This window comes from Rhineura floridana, chromosome 3 (assembly GCF_030035675.1).
Source record: "Rhineura floridana isolate rRhiFlo1 chromosome 3, rRhiFlo1.hap2, whole genome shotgun sequence".
Taxonomy (NCBI): Eukaryota; Metazoa; Chordata; class Lepidosauria; order Squamata; family Rhineuridae; genus Rhineura; species Rhineura floridana.
The window spans coordinates 86235943-86257086 of NC_084482.1; the positions used below are offsets into that span (position 1 = coordinate 86235943).

The 21144-nt window shown below is 41.3% G+C and overlaps 1 protein-coding gene across 2 annotated transcripts in view; it reads left to right on the top strand.

Moving 5' to 3' along the window:
• DOCK2 (dedicator of cytokinesis 2) overlaps window positions 1-21144 on the top strand; it is a 459036-nt gene that overhangs the window by 379368 nt on the left and 58524 nt on the right. For both annotated transcript variants that reach the window (XM_061616811.1, XM_061616812.1), the window contains exons 37-41: window positions 5942-6032; window positions 10498-10617; window positions 13159-13248; window positions 15184-15288; window positions 16969-17110. In XM_061616811.1, the coding sequence (XP_061472795.1) occupies window positions 5942-6032; window positions 10498-10617; window positions 13159-13248; window positions 15184-15288; window positions 16969-17110 (548 nt within the window). The remainder of the gene's footprint in view (window positions 1-5941; window positions 6033-10497; window positions 10618-13158; window positions 13249-15183; window positions 15289-16968; window positions 17111-21144) is intronic.

Sequence of the window (21144 nt, forward strand, 5' to 3'; positions counted from 1 at the left end):
AACTTGATAGCTTTGCATTTGACAAAATCTTTAAATAAAGACCTGCTTTGTGCAATGTGCTACCACTGTTGTGTCTGGCATATATATAGCAATATATTTGGAATAAGACTGGTAGTCAGATATCTCTTTGCAGAAACAGCTTCTTGCAGCTTTTTATATGATGCATCAGAATCTATATATCATTCAGTTATGATGATAAATAGCCAAAATAGATCTGTAAAGCCATTTAATTATTCCTTTAAATCCATAGGCAGCGGTCAGCATCTTTAACCTATCAGAAACATGCAAGTTTGTGATGTCCCCCCCACCCCCGATTTCAACTTGTAAACAACTACAAATTCTGTAAAGCAGGTCAACCAGCATCTTTCAAACTAGTATATTAGGAGAGGCAGTTTGTCAAGATGGATTGTACGTGGAGTGTGAAGTGCAGTGCTTGCATTTTTTCTGTGCTTTCAGAACCAGTTTGTTCTTGCTTTGTCTTGGAACAATAAAAAAAACAAAGCAAAGGCTGGTTGTTTGTTTCAAAAACAACCCCTTTTGGATCTATATTTCTTTAACATTCCAATATCAACATGTGATGTCATTCTCTTAGTGAAACTTGCATATCTTCTTATGAGGAAGTGTTTCTTTCTTTATTTAAGGGTAAGGATATTTGACAAGCCTTTTGTTTCTCTGTGAATTTGGATAATGCCAACTACAATTACCAGGTGATATATGTTTCTCTCATGGATGACAGAGGTCTCCATGTGGGTACTATAGCTCCCCCTACAGCTCGAAGACAGGAAATGCTTCAGGAAGTGTTCTTTGCTTCTCCCTTCCTGCTGAGGCTCAGTTTTCTTTCCTGTCTCAGCTTGGAGCACACCCTTTCTGGCTGTCTTCCTTTCTGGCCTAGCTTCCCTCCTCCCTTTTGCCTATATTTTAATATTTTAACATTTAATATACAACATTTTAACATCTTAATATATTAACCAGTTTAATACTTTTTTAACAGTTTATATTTTAGTATGGTGTTTTGTATTTGTCTATGTGTTTAATTATGTCTTGGTTTTTTGGTATTTCATTTCATTTTTAGTTGTTTAATAATGTTTTAATTGTATTGGATGTTTATATGTTGTGAACCGCCCAGAGAGCTTCGGCTATGGGGCGGTATAAAAATCCAATAAATAAATAAATAATATATTCCAGGTTTTTCCGGCCTATCTTCCAGCTATCTATTTTTCTACTTGTTTTATAATAATAATAATAATAATAAGTAATAATAATTTTTACTTACCTTTAGCTCTCTGTCCTCCTTGTTTCACTTTCATTTCTTCTGCCTTCCGCTCCCTGCAAGCATGGAAAAGACGGCATCTTACTCTTCAAAGAAGAAAAAATCTTCAAAAAAAGGCAGGGCAGTACTCAGCCTCGGCTGCAGTCAGCTCTCACCCGCCCCAGATTCCCGCCAATGCTCAGCAGCAGCTGCTTATTGGCGGAGACGACCCTCTTGAGGGCACCTCTTCTTGGATGGACTCCATGGCTCCCCGCAAGCTTGCCAGAGTCAGTGAGTCCCCTCCACTTACCTCCTTATCACAGGGGCTTTTAGCGGAGCCATTTTCGGCTGCTTGCGATGTGGCACCCGCCATTTTGTCCGACAAACACGAGGCGGCCGCCATTTTGGATCGGCACTCTCCCGCCGCTTTTCAGGCTGCTCCTGCACTACAACAAAAAAGGGCACTTTTTAGCTGTCCTAAAATATACATTGGCCAAACTAGCAGACCTCTTAAAGTAAGAATTGGAGAGCACTTAAGTAATATCAGATGCAAAAGGAGAAGTGCTCCACTAGTAAATCATTTTCTGGATTATAACCATACCCACAAAGATTTTCTGTTTTGGGGTTTAGAAAAAATATGTGGACTCAATTCGAATACACTCCAGAGGAGAGAAATTGCATGGATTCTTAAATTAGATACTCTTTCTCCATGTGGACTGAACGAAGACCTGGATTTTCTTTCGCTGTTATAAACATATAGAACTGGAAAAAGATCCCTAAGATAAGAGTGATTGCAATTTTTTATCCAATTTGATCTCCAAATGAGTTCATTTGGGACGCACTATAGTTTATTCAGTGAACTTATACGTTCTCACAACAGGATCCCTAAGAAATGAGAGGGTATAATTAATCAACAAATGCGTACTCTAGCTGGAAACATCAAAGACAGACTACAATTCGCTCTACAACTTTCGACACACACGCTTATCAGCTACAGCCTAACCAACGGGCTGCCGATAATTTACAATTCTTTAAATAAAACCACAACCATCTTTAATTAGAATGAAGAACCTGAAACAAGCACATCTGACATGACTCTTGAAAACTTCTATGTCTGGAAGGTAAAGACATAGTGAAGACCCCAGTAACATAGAGCAATGTATGTTTGTTTGTTTATATCAATGTTTTGACTAATGAAAAAATAGTAGAATGTGTGTTTTTAACTATTCCTCTTTCAAAGGAAGCTCATATATTAAAATCCAAGATAACAGCGAATATAATTAATAAGCGATGTAGAACTCCAACTGAGATCATTTCAGACGTAATATATTTCACTCTGCAAACATACATGTAATTGAAACAGGATCCTTAAGGAATGAGAGTCTGCAATTATTCAAACAAATGCGAATTCCAGCTGAAAGCAATTAAGATAGACTATATTTTCCATGGCAGCTCTCAGTATACATGCTTACCAGATTCAGCCTGACGAACGTGTTATTGACAATTTGTAATCTTTTGAATAACATCAACAATACCATCACTTTGAAGGAAGAATTTAAACAAGCATGTGAGTAATAACAACATAGTGATGAAAAATGTTTGTACTCCCACCCCACCCTCCTTTCCCAAAAAACTGAAACTGTAAGTTACAATTTAGAACGGAATGTTTAGTAATTTCAATGTATATTTATTTCAGCCCCTGATGAAGGCTATATGTGATTAGCCGAAATGCGTTGGGCTTTTTATATAATTTTTATTCATAAAAACGGAATAAAATTTTGACTTTTTATCATATTGCTTTGTCATTCTGGGCACCTCCCTCCTACCACTTGTTGCCTTTACTCCTCCCTGAGAATAGCGCTGCGGTCCTCTCGGCAACACGGCCTCCGCGCTACCCAGAACCCCCTCGCCTTGTTCCTATTGGGCCTAGGGAACTGGAGCGTCTTTCATCTGAAGATGAGGAGCAAAGGAGATAACGTTTCCCCAGTTCAGTGCATGCAGATTACCCCCCCATCCCAGCCTGGTTCTAATGCAATGCTTCAACAAACGCAGTTGTCCCTATCTGATCTGCTATTCCCTGCTGTATTGCAACAGCTTAAGGAGGCCATGATTAGGGAGCTTGTTACAGAATTAGCAAGCGGCAGGGCATCCAAAAGGCATTTTCCATCCATACGGGATAATGCAGACGTTATAATTCGCACCGACAACACGTCGACTCGTGCTTACCTGATCAAACAAGGAGGTACCCACTCAAGGACTCTGAACCTAGAGGCTACCTCAATGCTACTGTGGGCAGAAAGACACCTGTCCTCAATTTCAGCAGAGTACATCCAGGGTCGCCTGAACATAATGGCGGATTGGCTGAGCAGACAGCAGCTCTTCCCAGGCGAGTGGGCTCTGAATGTGGAAGTATTCCAGTCTCTCCAAGCAAAATTCGGCAACTTCCAAGTAGACCTATTCGCTTCGGACGACAATCACCAGACAAAGAGATTCTTCTCCTGATTCAGGAGTCGCGGAGCAGATGCTCTGGCAGTAAGTTGGCCAAAAGGCCTCCTCTACGCCTTCCCACTGACTCCCTTCCTGTCCAGAGTACTGAAGAAAATCAGAACAGAAGCAGCTCACGTGGTCCTCATGGCCCCCTATTGGCCAAGACACCCCTGGTTCTCGGACATAGTTCGCCTGGCACAAGGCCCGCCGCTTCATCTACTGGCACAACACGACCTGCTTCATCAGGGTCCTCTCCTACACCTGGACCCACAATGGCTCAGACTAACGGCATGGAGATTGAGCACAATAGGCTGTTAGCATTAGGATTCCCCTCTGAAGTGGTGAATACCATCCTGTTAGCGAGACGCCCTTCCACCATTAAAAGCTATCAATCTACATGGAAAGCTTTCTCCTCTTGGTGCGCCACACAAGCTATCTCTCCAGAGTCAGCAGTGGTCGCTCAAGTTCTGCAATTCTTACAAGATGGTCTGAAAAAGGGCATGCTGCCAAATACTTTAAAACGACAAACATCGGCTCTCTCATCCATCCTGCTACCTACCAGCAATACTTCTCTGCCTGCACATCCTCTTCTCAAAAAGTTCCTGTGAGGAGTTGTTGCCTTAAGTCCTCCAGTACTGCATAGATTTCCATCATGGAGCTTCCATACCATCCTCAGTGCTCTTCTGAAACCTCCCTTCGAGCCGCTTGCATTCGTTCCTCTCAGGGTCCTGTCCTTCAAATTGATATTCCTTGTAGCTATCACCTTGGCTCGCAGAGTATCTGAACTGCAAGCTCTCTCAATACAAAAACATCTGTGTACATTCCATAAAGATAAAGTGGTGCTATGAACTAACCCAGCCTTTGTTCCCAAAGTGAACCCACCATTCCATAGGCAGCAGGTATTAATCCTACCTTCCTTTTGTCCTAATCCCTCTCATCCCAGAGAAAAAGCATGGCACTCCTTAGATGTTAGACGTGCTCTGAAAGTCCACCTTTCTAGAACTGAGTCCTTTCGTAAATGTGATTCCCTGTTTGTATCATTCCGTCCGCCTACTTTAGGAAACAAGGTCTCACAAAATACCTTGACTAGGTGGATTAGAGTGTGTATATCTCTAGCATACAAAGCTCTGTACCGGCCTTCTCTATTGAACCTTACGGCTCATTCCACCAGATCAGCTGCTACTTCGGCGGCCTTCTCCACTAATGCCTCCATAGGGGAAATTTGTAGGGCAGCCACCTGGTCATCCCCGTCTACCTTTACTCGGCATTACAGAATTGATCTTTATGCATCAGTGGAGGCTTCATTTGGTTGTAGAGTTCTCCAACAGATCCTGCCTCCACCTGACTCACCCTAGGTCGTAGCTTTAGTACGTCCCACGTGGAGACCTCTGTCATCCATGAGAGAAGGTACAGTTTGTACTTACCATAAACGGTGTTTCTTCATGGATGACAAGAGGTCTCCACGGCCCTCCCTAACCTGGCTGGCTATATGGGACGATATTATGGAGTGCCATGACTACGCACATTTCTGGGACTCTCCCAGACTGGTTAACTGTTTCCATGTTCTTACATCCATTCTGTTTTTTCGATGTGTTATATATTCTATGCTGAGCTGAGGCTGTTGGCAGAGCTTTACAAGAATGAAAACTGAGCCTCAGCAGGAAGGGAGGAGCATTTCCTGTCTTCAAGCTGTAGGGGGAGCTATAGTGCCCATGTGGAGACCTCTTGTCATCCATGAAGAAACACCATTTATGGTAAGTACAAACTGTACCATCTCCTTTAGTTGGCTACAAGAAAACATCAGCAAAAATTGTTCTCAATTTTTAAGTCTGTTTGTAGTCTACACAATAGTGTAAGTAGGAAAATAAAGGATATGACACTCCCTTTTCTCTTTTTTTGTAAAGCAGCAAAAGACAGTGGAAATGGATAGTCTTCAAAATTCTGATTATGTTATCCTGTGTATTTTGGGTTCCTTCACATTGTCTAGCTTTGCTTCATAATGATGACAGCTAAAAAGAGAATGTTTGATCCAGCCAAAAACTAAGCATTTTTAAGTCCTATTGATCTGAGTTATATTTTAATATGTTACTTTGAGACCCAGTTTTGAATGCTGGCAATCCTGCTCTTCATGCTAATGGTGGAATGTCAACTCTTCATTCACTTTGCTTTCGTTCTCTCCCCCTCACTTGCTTCATCCGCTAACAGGTACTTGTATAAACTTCGGGATCTTCATTTAGACTGTGAGAACTACACTGAGGCTGCTTACACACTTCTGCTCCATGCTTCGCTTCTGAAAGTAAGTCTGTTTATTCTCAGTTGGATACACGGGATTGTATCCAATGGTAGTCTACTCAGAGTAGCACAGCTCCACTATTTTACTGACTCACGTCAGTATCTTGTGTGTCAGTAACTGTTAAAATAACTGATTTCATATTTTTAAAGACAAAAGTTTAGGAATTGGTGTTGCCCTGAAATTGTAAAGGTTTATTTGGGTGTAAAATCCCTCTTATTAGAATTGTGTAACAGAAGGACAGACCACATTAACTAGCTCAACCCACTGTCTCCGTCACAAGAACATAAGAACAGCCTGCTGGATCAAGCTGATGGCCCATCTAGTCCAGCATCCTGTTCTTGCAGTGGCTAATCATGTCCCCATTGGCTGTCATGTTGGAGGGCAAAGGTCTGCAGAAGGGATGTTGGAGAATTCTGATGAAAACAGAAATGGGAGCTGAAATTGCCAGTGTTTGCTTATTTATCCCATGTCCAGAACAGAAATCAATCCAGCAAATCAGTATTTGCTGCTGTTGTTGCTTTCATTCATCAAACAATACATAATTGATTGTTTCCCCCTCCCCCAATTCCATTGTGTTTCCTTTGCACTGAATTGAGTGAGGTGGAACAGCATAATAACAATGTAATTTATGTAATCTAAATTACATAATTTCACCACAGCAGATATGAATAACGTCATTTTTGGTGGAAGATGAACTGCAGCAGAACAGAAACAGTGTTTCATGAGACAAATACAGGGCAGAATGGAAAACGATGTCATCTTATAACCCTGCTGTACTTGTGTAGGCTCCTTGGTAATTTAGAACCCTGCATAATCAGGGTTCCCCACTGCAGACTTTTGCCCACCAACATGCGGAGGGTGGCAGACCTGGGCAACAGGGGCATGGAAGGGGGAGAAGCCAGCAAGTGCATCCCTGCTCTTCCTTCATTGCATGAGCCGCTTTAATGCCTTATTGGGGCTGTGTGGAGCAGCGCTGGTGGTTGTTTTGATAACAATTCTATTGAAACCTACTTGCTTTGGTCTCATCTTCCAGAACATGCTGCCTCATTAACAAATCAACTAGAATTCCACTGTATGTAAAACTGCTGACATTTTATAATTTTCCTTAAGGGATAATTACATATTATGCACAAGTGCACACATTAAAAAAAACCCTGATGCTTTTTTAAAAAAATAGAAAAGCAGCTTCTGTGTGAACAATTTAAAAGAGAGAAGTCATGGTGGGGAGAGGCACTTAACTGTTTCCCTCATTTTGTCTGCCCCCCCTCTCTTTCTCACTCACTCACTCACTCACACACAGAGACTCAATCCCCCTCTGGGGGGTTTAAACAACATGTTTGGTTCAAATAATTTGAATTTAGGGACCAAGAGGTAGAAAAGCATCAATACTGAAATGCCAGGGGTGGGGGGAGAGAAGGCCATTTCCATCCCATGCTCTTTTGCCTTCAAAGTTCTCCACAGGAGATGCAATTGGTACTTAGGGATTATACTCAAATACAAATGTGCATGTTTTGTGCATCAGAAGCAACAAATACATGCATATTCTTGTTGTTTTACACTAAAAACAACAAATACATCATTGGATCAAGAGTGAGCCAGTTGAGGGGAACTCGATCCAGATGGCTGAAGCCTGGAGCATGGAACAGAAAGTTACAGCTTGTGCTTTGTTCCAAGCCTTTGTCCAGTGAAAGGTTTGGTGGGGGCTCCTGTCAGCTTGTGCTTAGGTCTCTGGGTGCTGTTTGTAAATACCCAGTCAGTGTATAATAAAGTCTCCCTCATGAATGCTTATCAAATTTGCAGATGATACAAAATTGGGAGGCATAGCTAATACCCTGAAGATCAACCGTGGCGCAGAGTGGTAAGTGGTGGTAAAGCAGCCGAAAGCTCTGCTCACGGCCGGAGTTCGATTCCAACGGAAGGAGGAAGTCGAATCTCCGGTAAAAGGGGTTGAGGTCCACTCAGCATTCCATCCATCCGTGGTCGGTAAAATGAGTATCCGGCATATGCTGGGGGGTAAAGAAAGGCCAGGAAAGGAACTGGCAATCCCACCCCATATATACGGTCTGCCTAGTAAACATCGCAAGACCTCACCCTAAGAGTCGGAAACGACTCACACTACAAGTGCAGGGACACCTTTACCTTTAGCTAATACCCTGGAGGACAGAAACAAAATTCAAAGTGATCTTGATAGGCTAGAACATTGAGCTGAAAACAACGGAATGAAATTTAACAGGGATAAGTGCAAAGTACTATACCTAGGAAAAAGAAACCAAATGCACAGTTATAAGATGTGGGATACTTGGCTCAGCAATACTAAATGCAAGAAGGATCTTGGAATTGTAGTGGATCATTGCAAAAAAGGTAAATACTATTTTAGGCTGCATTAATAGAAGTATAGTTTCCAAATCATGTGAAGTACTAATTCCCCTCTATTTGGCACTGGTTAGGCCTCATCTTGAGTACTGCGTCCATTTCTGGACACTGCACTTTAAGAAGGATGCAGACAAAGTGGAACAGTTTCAGACAAGGGCAATGAGGATGATTAGGGGACTGGAAACAAAGCCCTGTGAGGAGAGACTGAAAGAAGTGGGCATGTTTAGCCTTGAGAAGAGAAGACTGAGGGGTGATATGATAGCACACCTCAAGTACTTGAAAGGTTGCCACACAGAGGAGGGCCAGGATCTCTTCGTGATCATCCCAGAGTGCAGGACACAGAATAATGGGCTCAAGTTACAGGAAGCCAAATTTCAGCTGAATGTCAGTAAAAACTTCCTGTTAGAGCAGTACAACAATGGAACCAATTCCCTAGGGAGCTCTCCAACACTAGAGGCATTCAAGAGGCAGCTGGATAGCCACTTGTCGGGTATGCTTTAAGTTGGATTCCTACATTGAGCTGGGGGTTGGCCTCAGTAGCCTTATAGGCCCCTTCCGACTCTACTATTCTGTGATTCTATGATCCCTGATTTAATTGAGGATTTAATTGAGGACAAGTATGCCAATGTGGTATGTATCACTGAGACCTGGGTACTTGGTTCAGGACCAGGTCAGGCTTTAGGGGTGGAGAGAGGGGGTTCCTGTTGTCTACCAGAATACCATCTTCCTCTCCAGGATCCCTGTTTGACTGAGTACCAATCTGGAGTGTTTGTGCCTTGTGTTAGATCAGTGGGACAGATTGGGGATTTTATTGATGTAATATCCACCCTGCTGCCCAACAGTCTCCCTACCTGAGATGATGGACATGGTTTCAGACATGGTGTTGAGGACCACATATCAACATTCATGCTGAGTTCACTCTGTCTGTGGTGGTTCAGGACTTCATGGTCTCTCTGATAACCATGGGACTGTCCCAACAGTATTAGGCCAACGCATGTAGCAGGGTTTTTGTGGCAAACAGATAATGTAACACCAATTCTGTTCCAATTGCACTGGCTGCCTATATACTTCCAAGCCCAATTCAAAGTACTGGTTTGGACCTATAAAACTCTTTATGGCTCAAGACATCAATATTTTCTGGAATGCCTCTTCCAATATAAACCAACCAAACCCTTAGATCTTCTGAAGCCCTTCTGCAGGTGCCCCCTTTGAGGGAGGCTCAGAGGGAGAGGGTGGTGACAAGGGAGCGGGCCTTTTCAGTTGTGGTTCATCTGTGGAATGCACTCCTCAGTGAGGTCTCCCTGGGGCCTTCATTGACATATTCTCAGTGCCAGGTAAAGACTCATTTTCCCTCCAGGCTTTTGATATATTGGAAAATGGAAATGGACTGCCTTCAAGTCGATCCCGACTTATGGCTACCCTATGAATAGGGTTTTTATGGTAAGCAGTATTCAGAGGGAGTTTACCATTGCCTTCCTCTGAGGCTAGTCCTCCCCAGCTGGCTAGGGCCTGCTCAGCTTGCCACGGCTGCACAAGTCACCCCTTCCTTGTTCACAACTGCCAGCTGGGGGGCAACTGGGCTCCTTGGAACTATGCAGCTTGCCCAAGGCTGCACAGGTGGCCGGGCACATAACCCATGAGCTACTTCCTGTGGGGGTGATCTTTAGCTGGCCCTTTTCACCCAGTAGACATGAGTGGGGATTTGAACTCACAGACTCTGGACTCCCAGTGAGGCTCTCTTCCCCACTGTGCTATACCAGCTGTTTTGATAGATTAAGATGATATTATTTGTTATCAGTGTGCTGCCAAAGCTTCTTGTGTGACTGTTATTGATTGATTGATTGATTGATTGATTGATTGTACTTATATACCGCCGAGGGTGGTCGTTTTATTTTTGTGGCATGATATATTTATTTGTGTTTTTAACAATGTTATAAGTCACTTGGAGACCTTCTGGTAATGCATGCATTTTATGTTCAGTGATTATATTAGGTCTCTTAGACCCAAGAGTTGATATGGCATTGTTTGTACGCTCCAGTTTCTAAAGGAAAGGCAGCTATGTACTTATGTATTTCACTTTTCTTCTCCTCCTTAGTGGTCTGATGAACAGTGCACTCCTCAAGTCATGCAAACAGAATTTCAGAGTTCACAAACGCATCGGCACCTGAAAGAGCACTTGTATGAGATGATAATAGAATACTTTGACAAGGGAAAGGTAAGCTTTGTTTATTATTAATTCCTGCTAAGGAGCTTTATGCAGTGGTTTTAAAGTTTATTCCACAATATAAACCTTGTTTGAGCTAAATGCAGCTCACAAGGAGTGTGTTTTTAAGTCTAATGGGTTAATATGGGTAACAAATTAGAAAGTAAGTTTACATTTTGCATATATCATGAAATATATTGCTTTTAGTTTTCATGGTGGGTCAAATATAGTGTTTGTGCACAAATTCTTTTAAAAAACTGTATACAAGTTTCCATTAGCAAGGTGACCTTTCCATTAGCAAGGTGTTGTTATGATTTTGGTAACACATAGATTGTGTATTGAGATCAAGCCAACACATTAAGGTCTGCATGGTACTACTAAGCCCATTTAGTCTTTGATCTATCCTTTTTGAGGTCAATAATCAATCAATTTTTGTATGTAAAGAGCATATGTTTGCACTGAAATCACTAGAGAACTTAAAGGCTCCCTTTCAGAAGATGTATTTATCTCCTGGGTAGGCACTAGGTAGTAGTAAATTCTATCGTGTGTAATTAATATCTTCCATTTAGCTATGGCAGTAGTTCAGAAGGTCTTGTGATTTCAAGATTGCATTATGAAAGTTTGGTCTTCAGAACATTTAGTTTTTGTCATGGTAACATGAAATGTGACACAGATGTGGAGAAAGCCAGTGCATGTACATAAACAACAGGTGCTATTATACAGGGAAACTTAAGATTTGGATAAACTGTCATAGGCATGTGGTGTCCTAGTCTTAAAGAGACTTTTAATATAAGCACATGTGTGCACAAATGTGAACTTGATCTAATTTAGTGTAAACCTGATTTACTACATTTAGTTCATTACCAACACAGCAAGAATCTGAGGAAGTCTTCTCAAAACAATAAAATTATAAAATTTAAGATGTGCAAGTATGGAAATGTGACATGTTAAGATTAAAGGTAACACACTGGTCTGCTTTCATGAAAAGCTGTGTGTAATTGTGTGTAATTCATAAAGATCATATTTCTGTTCTTAGAAATAACTATGTGTTGATTTCAAGTTTACATTTTTGTGCATCTTAATATCCAGGTATGCATAACCTTAAAAAGAGATGGGTTTAAAGTAGACCACATTGATTCAGCTGCCCTTTAATGCACCTAAATACAATACTGTTGGAAAGGTAACACACGGGCCCTGAAAAATATTGGGTCAGTGCCAATGCCTCTGGGAACAGAAGTGACATTCTTCTGATACTCAAAGTTAAAAGCTGGCTTACTTTTACCTTTGTTTTAATGAATTATGCACTTTTCTTTGAATGATTTTACATCTTTCTTTTGCAACTATTTTGTATTTCAGATTACATTTGCCTCTAATCCTTCATTCTACACATATCCTTCATTAATGTGATATTAGATACAGCATATCAATACATTTATTATTTTATTTCTTTGTAAAAATTATTTTACCTAATATAATAAAAATATCAAAGCAGTTCACACAGAAATAATAAAAATACAACAATATTCAATAGAATTTCCTAAACACTAGATGTGAACAAAATGTGACTGTGTATCACAAATAAAATTGAGCAGGGTGCAAAATTAAAAGTTAAGGAACAGAGTCCCACAAGAAGCCTTTAAAGTCATTACTGTCTCTGCCTCATGAATCACCTGAGGCAGGGCATTCCAGAGGGTTGATGCTGTCACTGAGAAAGTCTGCTTCCACATTGTTACCAAGTGACGATTCATTGGTCATGGAACAACCAGAAGGATCTCCTCAGAAGATCAGCTTCATGTGTACTGATGGAGGCAGCTGCTTGGTTTCCTGGTCCCAAGTTGCTTAGCCTTTAAATGTCAACAACAAAACCTTGAACTTGGCTGGTGATCTTTCACCATTGTTATATGTGTAAAACTGGGTGTCCCATTAAGCACCATAGCAGCTGCATTTTGTACTAGATGCATCTTCCAAACCAAGTGCACAGGTAGCCCCATATACGCTGCATTACAGTAATCTTACTGTGAGGTTATACTGTATGGATCACCCTGGCAAGGCTGTCCCTGGCCAGGAATGTTCATATCTGGTGCACCAAACAAAGTTGGTAATGGGCACTCCAAGCCACCAAGGTCATTTGATCTCTAGTCACAGTGATGGATCGAGGAACATCCCCAATTACGTACCTGGTACACAATGTATTTCCCAGATCTGGAAACTATCCATTTGTAGGGTCTCAACCTTGTAAGGATACAGTCACAGTTTATTAGCCCTTATCCAGCCAATTATTACATCCAGGCACTGGTTTAGGAAATGCATGACCTCTCTTGTTTCAGATTTTAGAAAGAAATAAAGCTGGATATCATCATACTGGTGACACCTTGCCCAAACCTATGACTGCCTCAAGTGACTTCATATAGATATCAAATTGCATTGAGGACAAATTGCACAGTCACCCAATATTACTCTCGGGAACCATACTTAGTGATGATTGAAAGCATTATTTGTTTTGTGATTCTACCATATTGTAATGATACTTCTGGATGTCCTGTTGTGCTGCAGATGTGGGAAGAAGCAATATCCTTGTGCAAAGAACTGGCAGAGCAATATGAAATGGAAATTTTTGATTATGAACTACTGAGCCAGAACTTGGTAAGAACGTGACTCTCCAAAAATATTGTAGATATTTAATTACTTGTAATTTCAGATTTCTGTTTAAAAACTTCCAGTAGTTCAGATTATGATTTTGAATAAAGTACATGACAGACAATGAGGTTGATTCACACATGTATACACCACTGGATTACTCAGTGTTCAAAGACTTGCAATTCAACATGTGATGTCAGATGAACTGAAATGGCTGTCTGTGGTATTTGATTCCTCCTGGCTGTTCCATACACGCAAATCATGAACTGGGTTTTGCATTTGCTGAGTGATGAATGAGCCTGTATAAACTTCTTCAGAATATGTTTTATTTTATTTATTTATATTTATAAAAATATTTATATGCCACCCTCATAAAATATCAAGGTGGTTCACAGCAATATAAAAACATTAAAAAAATTAAAAGCAGTACAGAACAATTATTAAAACAATTGGCTACTCAATAAAATATTAAACAACTGCATAGGCTTAAAATATGTTCATATAAAATATGTTTTGTACTGGGGGACTTGCTAACCTCTTAGTTGCTCTGCTCGTCCATCTGTCCCCTCACCTCCACCCCATTCCCTTCACAACCCCGCACTCCCACTCCTACTCAACAACTTGCTTGCCTCACCTGTTCCTCTGCTGGCGCTGTCCCACACTGCCCTCTACAAACACTGTTGCCACACAGTGCTGCTAGGCCACACACCAGCCTACTTCATTTGCCCTACACCTGTCCGCCTTGCTGGCCCCATACTGGCCCACCTTGCTCGCCCCACACCCATCCATCCTTTTCCTCAAGCCCTCACCTCACTTGCCTCCCGCCCACCACATCCGCCATTGCACAGCACCATGCCCCCATGCAATGCCATTGTCCACGCTACATGATGGCTTACAAAAATATATGTATAGAAATGTGTATTGAACTGCTTAAGAAAAATAAATCCAGAATATAGATAAAATTAGATACTTTGTTGTCTTAAGTTGTTTGGAGGGGAGAATGGGTCTGTAAGTTGTGAAAGGATGGCTGTGATGTGGCCAGGAAATCAAAATACAGTTGATAGGGGGAAAAGCTTTTTTTAATATATAAACACAACTCATTAAAAATGCCAAATCAATATTATTGGGTGGGTGGGAGATTTTCAGTTTTTTAAAGTTAGTTGACTTTATGCATACATTATTAAACATTTTCTAAAAGAAGATCTGTTTATTGTGGGATACCCTTTACATTTCTAAACTACAGGCAGAAGTAAAAATATTTTGATCTCATGAAACAAATATTTAGTGTGTGCAATTTTACATTAATAATTTGGCATTCATATTTGGAAAGCTATCACTGTCATATTAGACATTCTTATAGTATCTCCATAGACTTTTTATATTCAATTTTACTTTGTTTACATTCATTACAATGTTACTTCCATGCCCTAGATGTCCACTCTGGACAGTTTTTTGCCATGTTTGACAAGCATCAAACAGTATACCTTAGCATTGCATTCTGAAATTGAATAAATCTTGATTGAGTTATAAGGCACATGCAATTCATTCTGGTCATCTGGCCTCTGCTTCTTCAGATTTTATCCACCTCAAACATCAATTTCTTCCAGCTTTGCTTTTAAATTTACCGAGCAGAATGAATAGTTGTAGCAAGTTTTTCTTTTCTTTTTGCAGTAATATACAAATATACTTGTCTATGTTAAGAAAGCTATGTATAACATAATTACATACTTTTGTGACTGTAAGTTATTTTAAATTGTTTTAAGGATATATTTTACATTATTATAGCCCACCTTGGTAACTCAGGGAAAAGGGTGGGTAATAAATTATAAATAATAGTAGTAGTAGTAGTAGTAGTTAGAAAATGAAATTGCTTGTTAATGAAATCAACTAGTTTCTTTGTAGCACAATACTAAAGGGGCCTATCCATTTCTTTGCTTTCAGAAGCAGCAAGCAAAGTTCTATGAAAATATTATGAAAATTCTGAGACCTAAACCAGATTACTTTGCTGTTGGATATTATGGCCAGGGATTCCCCACATTTCTAAGGGTAAATGCATCTACTATATGTACTTTATCTTTCATAACTGCTTGTACCTAGCCCTAAGGTACACCAATATTTTGCCTGTGAAAATGGAGTTATTCACTGAGGGAGAGATTTGTCTTCATTTCATTTCATTCTGCAAAGCACAGGATTTCTCTTGCAGTCATCTGAAGTGTCATTTGTAACAAAAGTGAGTGTCATATTTTCAGAGAAATGTGATTTATTGTGTTCTTTTTCCCCTGCTGCTTTCAAGGTTAGAATAGGCTTATAGTTGTAGTAATGGAGTCATAAGGAAGCATTCCAGATTTTTACAAGACAGACATAGGCTGCTTTCACACATGGGGCTGATTGCGTAACTTTAACGTATTAAAAAGGTAGCGCTTCTGTCCCGATTTCTAAAATCCCTTTCACACTGCAGTACCTGTTGTGTTAAGGAAGAGCAACTTTTTCAGATATACCACATTTCGCACAACTGTCTTTCACACAGCTGGTTTTCGTCACTCACCCATGAGCACTGTTCCCCACTGTGTAGGAGGTCTAAGACCTCGTCCCATCGTCATGCAAGCCCTCTCCCTTTAGGATCTGACTTTTTAAATTGTTTTAATTGTATCAAGACTGGGGTGTGTGTAGGAAATGCTGCTGCTATCTGCGCCAATGCCGGAATACCGATACAACATTCATCAGGCAAACAACCACAAAAAACCCACGTGAGTAAAGGGCAGTAACGCACTGCATGCTGGGATGCCTGTCACGTGAGCAGCTATAGCTAGTAAAAAATTCCTGCAATCTTCCGGATTCCCAGCCTTGCTAACAGATTATTTCTGGTATCATTTACCACGGAAAGTTGCGTTAAACTTCCACCACATTCCACTAGAACTCTGGAGCTAGCTTGTGCGTCATGTGAAAGATCAAATATAATGCGCAAATTACCAGGTAAGAAATCATCAGAATAACGGAATAAAGTGCAGTGTGAAAGCAGCCATAACTAAGGGATAGTTAATAGATGGAACTATTCCTAAAGAACAACGATAACAATACAAATAGCCAAGAGAATGAAATGGGAAATCTAATAAATATCACATCTGGTGTACTTTCATTCATATTTGTAATTTTTGTAGGTGAAATCTCAAAACGTTTGTCCCTTGACTGCAGTTCTTATGATTCTCTTTGCTGTTAGTAGCTTCAAATCTTGCTAAACTACACCACGTTCCCATTTTTCATCTTGAATGTGCTCTTAAGATCTGGCACCTGGTTGGCCACTGTGAGAACAGGAAGCTGGACTAGATGGGCCACTGGCCTGATCCAGCAGGCTCTTCTTATGTTCTTATGTTCTTATGATCATGATTACCAACTGGAAGCCCAAGCCTCAAATTCACTGAAGAGTACTAGATTGCGCCATCCTGTTAACCTAGAAGAGAATGGTGTGAGGAGGGAGTGGGTGGCCCATAACAAATTGACTAACTTGCTTGTTGCTGCTTTAGAAAATGGTGAGGCTCTATCTTATAACCCTTTATTCCCCTCCCTAACTACCCCTCCCATATAACTATTTGCTGACTATGTCCTTGAACCATCCGTTGTGTTATGAATGCACTGTTGTTGAGAAGAATAGGGTAAATAATGCTCTAGTGTGTAGCAAAGATTCTGTACAACATTGTAGTCTCAGCAATCATCTACGCTTTTTTGCAGAACAAAGTATTCATCTATCGTGGCAAGGAGTATGAGCGAAGAGAAGATTTTCAAGCACAGTTGATGAGCCATTTTCCAAATGCTGAAAAAATGAATACTACTGCACCCCCTGGAGAGAACATAAAACACTCCATGGGTCAATGTATCCTTCAAGTATAAAGTTGATAAAGAGTATTGTTAAATAAGGAAAAAGACATGTCTAATAGATGAACTCATAAAATGTTTCATATCTACACAGAAAATATATGGAGCAAACATATGCACATGTATCACTATATGTATTATGCAGCCACACTTTTCTTAATTAATTAATTAATTTCCTGCCCTTCCTCCCAGAAGGCACCCAGGGTAGCAAACAAAACACTAAAAACACTCTAGAAAGTCTTAAGAACAGACTTTAAAATGTACTAAAACAAAACATGTTAAAAAAAAGATTTAAAATATCTTAAAAAGCATTTCCAACACAGATGCAGACTGGAATAAGGTCCCCACTTAAAAGGCTTGTTGAAAGAGGAAGATTTTCAGTTGAAAACAAACATGGTGCCTGTCTAGTATTTAAGGGGTGGGAATTCCAAAGGGTAATAATAATAATAATAATACTTTAATTTATAGGCCGCCTATCTAGCCAATGGCCACTCTAGGCGGCTTACAATAAAACATGATAAAATACAATAAACAATATAGCCAGTACAGTATAATACAAAAATTACAATATTTAGTAGATTGTTTTTACAGTTCTAGGACTAGTTCATCTTGGAAGTCTCAAAGGTCGTAAAGGCCTGGTGGAATAGCCAAGTTTTCAGACCACGGCGAAATATATCTAGGGAAGGGGCATGACGAAGATCCATTGGGAGGGAGTTCCAGATCGTGGGGGCCGCCACAGAAAAAGCCCTCTCTTGAGTCCTCACCAACCCAGCCACTTTAGTCGGCGGAACCGAGAGAAGGCCCTGAGTGGCCGATCTTGTAGGGCGGCACACTTTATGATGGTGGAGGCGCTCCTTCAGGTATACTGGGCCGAAACCGTGTAGGGATTTAAAGGTTAATACCAACACCTTGAATTGAGCCCGGAAAATAACTGGAAGCCAGTGAAGATTGTATAACACTGGGGTAATATGATCATAACGGCGGCTATTCGTAAGTAAACGAGCCGCCGTGTTTTGTACCAGTTGTAATTTCCGGACTGTTTTCAAGGGTAACCCCACGTAGAGCGCATTGCAGTAGTCTAAACGAGAGGTGACCAGAGCATGCACTACGAGTGGGAGCTGATGGATAGGAAGATAGGGTTGCAGCCTTCGGATGAGACGCAATTGACCCCAAGCTGCCCGGCACACCGATGAAACCTGGGCCTCCATGGACAGCCCGGAGTCAAGGATCACCCCAAGGCTGCGGACCTGGTCCTTCAGGGGCAGTTTTACCCCATTAAACACCAGGTCAATATTTCCCAACCCTCCTTTGTCTCCCACGAGCAGTACTTCCGTTTTATCAGGATTCAGCTTTAGCCTGTTCCTTCCCATCCATCCACTCACGGATTCCAGACACTTGGACATGGTCTCCACAGCCAACTCTGGTGAGGACTTGAATGAGAGGTAGAGCTGAGTGTCATCCGCATATTGGTGGCACTGCAGCCCAAACCTCCTGATGATAGCTCCCAGCGGTTTTACATAAATGTTAAATAGCATGGGAGAGAGGATAGAACCCTGTGGCACACCACATTTGAGGGGCCAAGGGTCTGAAACCTCATCTCCCAATGCCACCTGCTGGTGTCTATCGGAGAGAAAGGAACGGAACCAGTTTAATACTGTACCTCCTATTCCCAATCCCTCCAGACGATCCAGCAAGATACCGTGGTCGACGGTATCAAAAGCTGCTGAGAGATCAAGGAGGACCAGAAAGGTGAATTCTCCCCTATCTAATGCCCTCCTCATATCATTCACCAGAGCGACCAAGGCTGTTTCAGTTCCATGTCCAGTCCTGAAACCCGATTGGTATGGATCTAAATAATCCGTTTCATCCAAGTGCCACAAAACTAAAGGTGCACTTCCTATGTTGTGCAGAACAAACCTCCTGATAAGATGGTATCTGCAGGAGACCCTCATATGCAGAGCACAGTGATCCACTGGGTATATAAGGAATAAGATGATCTTTCAGGTATCCTGGTCTCAAACAGTATAGGGCTTTGTACACCAAAACCAGAATCTTGAACTTGGCCCGGTAGCGAATGAGCAGCCAGTGCAATTCTTTCAGCAACAGGGTGATATGTTGGCGAAACCCTGTCCCAGTGAGCTGTCACACCCCTGCAGTTTTGCAAGGACAGTCCCACATAGAGCGCATTACAGTAATCCAGCTTGGAGGTTACCAGTGCATGGACAACATTGGTCAGGCTACCCCAGTGCAGAAATTGCCACAGCTGACTTGCTAGCTGAAGCTGGTAAAGGCACTTCTAGCTACTGAGGTCACCTGGGCCTCTAGTGACAAGGATGGATCCAGGAGCACCCCCAGACTACAGACCTCCTTTTTCAGAGGGAATACAACCCCATCCAAAGCAGGCAACTGACCAATTATGTGAACTTAGGAATCACCAAGGCACAGCATTTCTGTCTTGCTAAGATTCAGACACAGTTTATTGGCCCTCATCCATCCCACCACCAAATCCAGGCACTGGTCCAGGGCTTGCATGGCTTCTCCCGATTCAGACGTTACAGGGAAATAGAGCTGGGTATCATCAGCATATTGCTGACACCTTGCCCCAAATCTCCTGATGACTACTTCCAAGGGCTTCATATAGATGTTAAACAGCATGGGGGACAAGATGGTACCTGCAGCACCCCACAGCACAACTGCCAGGGGGGCAAAAGACAATCACCCAATGCTATTCTCTGAAAACAACCTTGGAGATGGGAACAGAACCACTGTAAAACAGTGTCCCTGATACCCATCTCACCAAGTCAGCTCAGAAGGATACCATGGTAAATCGTATCAAGAGCTGCCAAGAGATCAAGTAAAAATAATAGGGTTGCACTCCCTCTGTCCTTCTCCCAATAAAGGTCATCCATCAGGGCAACCAAGGTCAATTCAGTCCCATAACCAGGCCTGAACTCAGACTTGAATGGGTCAAGATAATCTGTTTCATCCAAGAGTACTTGCAATTGCTATGCCACAACCCTCTTGATCACCTTCCCTAAAAAGGGAGCATTTGCAACTAGGACGTGGTTGTTACAAACCAATGGGTCTAGGTTGGGCTTTTTTTTTTGTATGTAATGTTTTACTGATTTTCCAAATAAAATTCACAATGTGATGTAACAGAAGTTTTTGTTGTTTCTTCTAAGAGGGTAATACACACATTGTAATTAATTGAGAACATCTTTTACAAAAATGTCAACTTCCATACAACTAATTACAATCCCCTCAAACAACTCCCACTCCCTCCTAACCAGGTGGCATTACTTAAGGGATAAGGGGCTGTGTGGGAGAAAGGGGGGAAGCAATGGTGGATGAAGCAGGTGAGCAAAATAAACTTTTCTAAATTTGTTTAACATTTTGTTGTTGTTATGTGCCTTCAAGTCAGTTACGACTTATGGCGACCCTATGAATCAGTGACCTCCAATAGCATCTGTCATGAACCACCCTATTCAGATCTTGTAAGGTCAGGTCTGTGGCTTTCTTTCTAGAATCAATCCATCTCTTGTTTGGTCTTCCTCTTTTTCTGCTCCCTTCTGTTTTTCCCAGCATTATTGTCTTTTCTAGTGAATCATGTCTTCTCGTGATGTGTCCAAATAACCTCAGTTTCATCATTTTAGCTTCTAGTGATAGTTCTGGTTTAATTTGTTCATCCATACATAGAGATTAGGAATACCATGGTCTGAATGATCCTGACTTTAGTGTTCAGTGATACATCTTTGCATTTGAGGACCTTTTCTAGTTCTGTCATAGCTACCCTCCCCAGTTCTAACCTTCTTCCAATTTCTTGATATTGTCTCCATTTTGGTTAATGACTGTGCCGAGGTATTGATAATCCTTGACAAGTTCAATGTCTTCATTGTCAACTGTAAAGTTACATAATCCTCTGTTGTCATTACTTTAGTCTTTTTGACATTCGGCTGTAGTCCTGCTTTTGTGCTTTCCTCCTTAACTTTCATCAGCATTGGTTTCAAATCATTACTGGTTTCTGCTAGTAGT